The following is a 7932-nucleotide window of genomic DNA, read 5'->3' on the forward strand; positions in this document are numbered from 1 at the left end:
CATGAATCAGTTCGTTAGTTCCTCTGTACAACATGGTGTTTGGGAAAAAAATTGGTTTCATCTCCCATGCATTATTCTATGAATTAGGACTTTCCTCCATCCAATAGATATGATTCGCTCTTAATTTATGTCTCTCGGTTGTCTTGGCTCTTCGAATCCTCAAGAGACCTCAAGTTTATTAATTACTTAATTTTTTTATTAGTAATTAAATATCTATTAAAATATGAGAAAATATATTTTAGATTATCTGAATTCAGATAGAATATATTTTAGATTATCTTAATTCAGATCTAGATACCCTTTGACCTTAAACAGGTGTGGATCAATTTCATATTTTTTACTATCCTTAATTACATCTTTAATTTAAATCATAGTTAAGACATTTTTACTTTCATAAATATTTCCATGACTTTTAATGACAAGAGATTAAACACATGTCATCACCTGATCATACCTGAAACGTATCGTTACAACCTTACAAGTAGGAGATCACAATTCAAAGAAGGTGGATCAAGTGACTAGTTGAGTGACATATGAAGGTTGCGAGAGTAAGAAAATTTTATGGGAAAAATGAAAAGGCACGACCAAGGATTTAGTTATCGGTACTGATACCAATATCGATATCTGCCTCAGCTGATACTGATATAATATTGATCTGAGATCTACTATATCGGTTTTGATCAATCAATATTATTCTTATTTTTCATAAAAATTAATTAATTATTTTTAACTCTTTTAGCGCTAATACCGATACAATACTCGTTCCTGGATCAGCATTTTCTATTTTTCTTCATCTTCCAATCGGCATATTGTTGCAGAGAAATCATGAACCCAAGTAGCCGATTCGTCCCCCTCTACAACATGGTGTTTGGGGAAAAAACTTAGTTTCATCTCCCATGCATTATTGAACCCTTCCATGAAACACCTATGAATTAGGACTTTCCTTCATCCAATAGATATGATTCGCTCTTAATTTATGTTTGTCGCTTATCTTGGCTCTTTGAATTCTCAAGAGACCTCAAGTTTATTAATTATTTAGTTTTTTTTTATTAATAATTAGATATCCATTGAAACATGATAGTATATGCTCTAGATTATCTGAGTTCGGATCTAAATACTATTGATATATAAAACCTTAAGCAAGTGTGAATCAATTTCATACTTTTTACTATGCTTTATTACATCCTTAATTAAAATCATATTTCAGACATTTTTAGTTCCATAAATATTTCCATGATTTTTAATGAGTCATCACCTGATCACAAACTTACAAGTAAGTGATCACAACTGAAAAAAAGGTGGATCAAGCAACTAGTTGAGTGACATATGAAGGTTGCGAGAGTAAGAAAATTTGATAGAAAAAATGAAAAGGAAAGACCAAAGATTTAGTTATCGGTATTGATATCGATATCTGTCTCGACTGATATTGATATAATATTGATATGTGATCTATTGTATCGGTTTTGATCGGTCAATTATCATTCTCTTTGTCTTCCAATCGGCATATTGTTGCAGAGAAATCGCGAACCCGAGTAGCCGATTCGTTATATCTTTCTCTATTCGCCATTGATGATTTGGCGATAGCTTAGTAGCTACTAGCTACAGAACATTTTTTAACTCTTCAGTCGCTTTAATGGTCAATGATCACATTTAAATACTCGAAGATTCAAAGAAAGGGGGAATTTAAAAAGGAAAAGAAAAATACAGAATTCGATGTCTTCAGGTTCGATTTTATCGAAGTAGAACAGCAGAAAACGATCGTGTTTTTCGTATTTTCTTCTTAATTCTTCTTCTTTCTCTTCTTCTCTGGCTCCTAATTTGTTTGTTCACTGAGTTACAGTTCGAAGATTGATGACTACCATGAAAAACTCTCTAAGCTTGAATCACGGACTCTCTCTGTGGTGTCCTCAATCTGCTTCTCTCAATCGAATTCCTCGATCATCTTCCATCGCTTTCGGTAACTTCCGAAGGAGCTACGTCGTTGCTTCCTCCTCTTTCGCCAACGAAAATCGAGAGTGAGCAGCCATGAATAGACTTGTGAGTTTTGTGTTTGTTTTGCGATCTGACTTAATCAATTTTGCAGGTATGTAATCGTTGGTGGTGGCAATGCCGCGGGTTATGCTGCTCGGACTTTCGTCGAACAAGGGATGGCCGACGGGAGGCTCTGTATTGTCTGTAAAGAGGTGATTTGTTTCCCAATTACTCTTATTTCCGATAGATTTTATCAGTTTGGAATTTGATACTTGTTTTCCTTTGCTGGTGTTTCATACAGGCAGTTGTTCCTTATGAGCGCCCTGCTTTGACTAAGGGTTATCTGTTCCCACTGGATAAAAAGCCAGCTCGTTTACCTGTAAGATTGTTATTTAGTCTGAAACGATCTTCTATGTTTTTTTTTTTTTTTTTCAACTTTGTGATTCGTAATCTAATCAAACTAGGGGGAGTTGATAAGATTCTTTTTAAGTATTAGACATCTCATCCGGAAATTTCCCATGTAACTGAAGAAATTTGCTTTGGTTTTGGAATTACAACACTGTTTCATGGCCATTGAAACTGTTTAGTTTTCATTTGAACTAATGCAACTAAATTTCCTTCATCTTTTTTTTTTTGGTTGTGGGGTTGGTGGGGGTGGGAGGGGAGGCAGGATTGGATTGGATTTTCAATGGCCTGTTGGTGGATAATAGTTGTGCAATTAATTTCCTCCTTTCAATTTTTGCCCTTCAAATGTACATTAACAAGAAAACCATGAACCCAATTCTTATCAATTAAAGAAGTACCACATATCGATTTTATTGTTGTGAATTAAAGGGAACTCGTGAAATTTATGATTTACTTGTTGCTTCAGCCGTTTATGTTGATCTTTCGTTTTTCCTTAGACTTTTTGCTTTTATGTTACTTTAGGGCTTCCATACTTGTGTTGGCTCGGGTGGGGAAAGGCAGACTACTGATTGGTATAAAGAGAATGGCATAGAGGTATGTTTGCTTTTGCAGAACAACATATCTTGTTTCATATGAACAAATTTACTTTAGAATTGGCTAAATAATAGTTTTCCGGTGCCAGCCACAGTTAATTAATAGTTTATTTTCTAAATTTAATTACGGATTATTTGTTAATAAACTTGCAAATATTTGATTAACCATGTACAAATCAATTTTTGAAATATCTTCCTGTTGTGCTGTTAGAATTGGCATGAAAATCAGCAGATCAGCAATTTCACTACTAATTGTCTGTGACCAACATACCTTCCCATTCTTGAAAACTGCAATGTGAAAGATAATGTGACCTGATTATACCATGAGTGTGTGGAGCATCTGCCAACAATTGGTACAGTACATGTAGATTCCGCTGATTATGAAAGTTCAAAAGGAATAACTTATGTATCTTAATTTTTGAAGTTTTTACCCACTTTTTTTTGGGGTCTGGTGGGGTGGGGTGGGGTGGGGTGGAGGGGCTAATGAGTAGTGTAGTCTATTTGACAGTTATCTCCTGTTTTTCATTCTACTTTATTCTCGTCTTACTTTCCTCAGATATTCTATGAAATACTGTTCATAACGGTATGTCTCATTCTTTTTGAAGATGTTACATGAGGATCCAGTGACAGCAGTTGATATCGGAAAACAGACACTGACCACATCCTCAGGAAAACTTCTTAAGTATGGATCCCTTATTATTGCTACTGGATGTACAGCTGTGAGGTACCCTTAACTACTCTGATCTTGATCATCAAATATACTTGTGTAATAGATTGATCAGGTAAATTTAGTATGTTATCCTCCTTGCTACCAGATTTCCAGAGAAAATTGGAGGGAACTTATCTGGAGTTCACTACATCCGTGATGTTGCTGATGCTGATTCACTAATACAATCATTGGTAAATTACTTTTTGATGTATATATTACTGAACCTGTGTTATATGATGACCTATTTTAAAATTTCTTGCATTAATAATATAGACATAAAACAGAACTGTTTTCAGCTATGGAAATGTGGGCTCATTTGTGTCAAATAACTTACATTGCTTGGTAAATGGTTGGGACATCATGTTTTCCAAATTGCATGGTTCAAATGATGAATAGAAGAATTATCTGTGTTTGTTGAACTGAATCTGGGTCTGGAACTCTGGATGTTGACAACTGCACTAATTTGGTTGACGTGAGAAATTAGAAAATTAATTTTCCAGAAACGCCTTTTCCATACTGCATCTTGTGAAGGATCCTTTCTTGGATTCCATTAATTTTAGAATCGTTTCCAATGTCATGGAAGCCCTTGTACTCCTCAACTAATATTTACCTTAAAAGCATCTTGAGATTTTCAAAATCTCTCATGGAGCCCTATGTAAGAAAGGGGAAATTTGTAGCAACAGTCACTCTTAGAGTTTGTATCAGGCGTACTCATGGAATCTCGACCTTCAATTTAAGTACATCTAGTATTTCACTCAAACAAATAAATAATTGGTCTTTCTTTATATTAATGAATGTCCCAAGGTAAGTCTTCGGAGGTACTTATTCAACTTGTTCCTTATTGGTGTGGAGTCTTCTTTTGTAATTTTTTTTTTTTAATTTCTCTTTTAATGCTATTTGTAAAAGGACTTCTATTTACTTCTAGGGGAAAGCACAGAAAGTTGTCATTGTTGGTGGTGGTTATATTGGTATGGAGGTAGCTGCTGCTGCTGCTGGTTGGAAGCTTGACACAACGGTATGGTTGCAATTCACATTGGTGCATTTCGGATAAGTTCACAAATGTGCAGTGACATTAATTGCCATCATATAATTTTTTGAAACTTCTTTACCAACATCAACACACATCAGTTTTTGGGAAATTTGTAGTTTTCTGTACCAATGCCATGATAAGTGCCAATTTTACAATTTTAATATTTCAATCTTCTATTATTTATTTCACTTTTTTATTCCTTAGATCCCTTTCGACCATTTCCATGCATTTTCGTATCTCACATGACATGCAGTTCTTAATGATCTGTATCTTGTAGTTCCCTGCAAACCTCCTTCAATTTCTTAACTCTAGAGCTAATTATGGCTCCTGAGTTGGTGATAGTGGAGTCATTTGTTAATTTTTTCACTTTGCCAATTTTGTGATGGCACATTATTGACAAAGATATATTTTTTAAAATGTTGTGGGTTCTTGTTAATCCCAAGTGAATTTATGAGAGTTCTCACCTGCTTCATGATAGCCAAGTGGGAGAGAGAGAGAGAGATATTGGTGGTACTTTTCCCTGGAGGTCCTCGCCTAATCGAAAAATGTTAATGTTATGTAGAGAGACAGAACGGGATGATTTTGCACTCCCCCCCCCCCCCAAAAAAAAAAAAAAAAAAGTTCCTATGATGATTATTGGTTATGCAATTGATTTATAATTTTAACATATAGTTTTCTTCTTAATAGGTCATATTTCCAGAAAATCAGTTAATGCCAAGATTGTTTACTCCTTCTCTTGCTCGTAGATATGAAGAACTCTACCAACAAAATGGTATCAAATTCTTAAAGGTATTGTTTTTAACTTTAATTTTGATTCATTTGATGAGTAACATTGATATTTATTTATTTTTAAGGAGTTGCCTATATTCATTGAATATATAAGGATTTTGAGTACAGTTCATTAATCTATTAGGGTGCTAGTATCAAAAATCTAGAAGCTAGCTCTGATGGACGTGTGACTGCTGTCAAACTTGAAAATGGGTCTAGCATAGAAGCAGACATGGTACTTGATTTTTCATCTTATGCCCTGTTTTATAATACCAGATGCATAGTTTGGATGGTTTGTTACTTCAAGAAGAGCTGAAATTTTTCCCACAAACGGCGTTATGCCTTTTTTGAATGCAGGTTATTGTTGGGATTGGAGCAAAGCCGGCTGTCAGTGCCTTTGAATCTCTGGGCTTGAATAACACTGTTGGTGGCATACAGGTTAGTAAAATGGTTCACAAGCCCTGATATTATCTTTCTGTGTCATGCATATACTCACCTGTCCCAAAAAAAATTTCAGAGAGTTTGGCTGCTCTTTCACTTATGCCTTCATACTCCAGTTGAAAGGTAATAATGAGTAGACCTTGCAAATCCATCTTAACCATAGTTCATTGCTGAATAAATGTGATTCAGTTATATAATGGAAATAAATTGATAGGCTTTAGGCTACTTGATGGTCAACCATCACCATTGCAGCAGCATATGAACTTGGAACATGCAAAACTGCGAGAAGTAATGATTAGATGCGTTGATGCGATTGTTGATATTAATGAAATGATTTAGTCCTATGCCCTTATTTTTGAAATTATTTGTTAAGTACTTATTGCAACTGAAAGGATTCGCATCTCCCCATCTGCTTATGTATTTTTTACAGAATTGAGTAAAATCATTTAAGCATGATATAGTACTGCTCGTTTCTGTCGTAAATCAAGTTGAAACAAGTTTCTTTCCTACCAATTGGCACTCATTTATTGGGAAGTCAAGGATACTATTTTACTTACATGGCTGAAATCTACTGCATTATATTCTCAGGTTGATGGTCAATTCCGAACAAGTATACCTGGTGTTTTTGCCATTGGAGATGTTGCAGCATTCCCATTGAAGGTTTTCTTCTCTGAAATTCTTTGTTTCTCTCTTCAATTTAACTCCAACTTGAAAACAATGTGTTACATCTGCTTCATTTTGAACAGATGTATGATCGGATTGCTCGAGTTGAACATGTTGGCCATGCTCGTCAGTCAGCACAACATTGTGTGAATACATTATTAAGTGGAAAAACTCACCTGTATGTAGAATCACTCTCAGTTCAATTTTAAAGTTATGCTTTGGCTAAATACTGCCTCTTGATTGTTTGCATCACATCCAGATATGATTATCTTCCGTTCTTCTATTCAAGAGTTTTTGAGTACGAAGGCAGTACAAGAAAAGTTTGGTGGCAGTTCTATGGAGACAATGGTGAGAAATGCTATATGCATTCTGGCTTCATATCAAGTGTCATTGTCTGTGGTTATGCTATATTTTCATCCTGAATCTCACTCTTTGTTTTGCCCTGTGGAGCAGTTGGTGAGACAATTGAAATCGGAAATTTTGATCCAAAGATTGTTACTTTCTGGTTAGACTCTGGTAAGTAATCTTTCGTGATCATCTCCTTTTATCCATCATAAACTTTTGCAAGGTGGAAATGTGATTTTTCTTCTTGTTCTGTAGGTAAATTGAAAGGAGTTCTTCTAGAAAGCGGTACTCCAGAGGTATTCCTCATTATTTCTTTACCAAAATGCTTTAATGATAACACCAAAACAGTGGATTCTGCTGTAAAATGGATTAGTACTAGATGACAGCATTTCACGCTTATGCATTTGGCTAATCAAAATTGAATGTGGATTGTGCAATGATGCCATTTTTTCAGGAATTTCAACTCCTCCCAAAACTAGCAACGAGCCAACCACTTGTTGATAAAGCCAAGCTTCAAAGTGCATCTTCTGTTGAGGAGGCTCTGCAAATTGCTCAAAACTCTCTACAATTTGAAGCTTAGTGTAGTTTACAATGACATAGCTGTGGTTAAACTATTAGATCAAAAGTGAGAACTTCTTATTTTCTTCTTTGCCTTTCCGCTTCATAGTTTTCCTTTCTTCAAGAGTTCGATCTCGAGGAAATTTCATCTGTTAACAGTTTTGGATAAATCATCAACAAGTTAGCTCTTTAACTTTGATCCAAGCTTTCGTTACCAATCATCCATTGCTTTTCTTCCATTTTCATACTGCTATCCCAACAAAAGGGAAACCACTTCATGATTGTATAAAAAGAAGGGGAAAAAAAATTATTTTATTGCTTCCTGTCAACACCCACGGCCATTCATGGTCTTTCTCTTGACGGTTCAAGAAACAGGAAAAAAAATATTCCAAGTCCAAATATTACAATTCAGCATATATATTTCTTTATTTTCTTCCTCTTTGGTGCCA

The 7932-nt window shown here is 35.0% G+C and overlaps 1 protein-coding gene across 1 annotated transcript; it reads left to right on the forward strand.

Annotated features, from left to right (window-relative positions):
- The first annotated feature begins 1300 nt into the window (after positions 1-1300).
- Positions 1301-7687, forward strand: LOC122079729 (monodehydroascorbate reductase, chloroplastic/mitochondrial). Its single transcript, XM_042646430.1, has 17 exons — positions 1301-1723; positions 1841-2015; positions 2084-2183; positions 2273-2350; positions 2899-2970; positions 3575-3693; positions 3785-3869; positions 4604-4693; positions 5396-5497; positions 5622-5711; positions 5834-5914; positions 6506-6577; positions 6664-6758; positions 6840-6928; positions 7034-7096; positions 7181-7221; positions 7380-7687. The coding sequence occupies exons 1-17, from the start codon at positions 1714-1716 to the stop codon at positions 7503-7505; spliced, it is 1488 nt and encodes a 495-aa protein (XP_042502364.1). The 5' UTR covers positions 1301-1713; the 3' UTR covers positions 7506-7687.
- Positions 7688-7932: the final 245 nt, after the last annotated feature.

This window comes from Macadamia integrifolia, chromosome 5, assembly GCF_013358625.1.
Source record: "Macadamia integrifolia cultivar HAES 741 chromosome 5, SCU_Mint_v3, whole genome shotgun sequence".
In the NCBI taxonomy this organism is placed as follows: domain Eukaryota; kingdom Viridiplantae; phylum Streptophyta; class Magnoliopsida; order Proteales; family Proteaceae; genus Macadamia; species Macadamia integrifolia.

Excerpts from the sequence above, each read along its gene's own strand:
- LOC122079729 (XM_042646430.1), top strand. Across the intron at positions 5,498-5,621 it reads ATGGTATCAAATTCTTAAAG|GGTGCTAGTATCAAAAATCT; the intron begins GTATTGTTTTTA and ends TTAATCTATTAG. Across the intron at positions 5,915-6,505 it reads ACACTGTTGGTGGCATACAG|GTTGATGGTCAATTCCGAAC; the intron begins GTTAGTAAAATG and ends TTATATTCTCAG.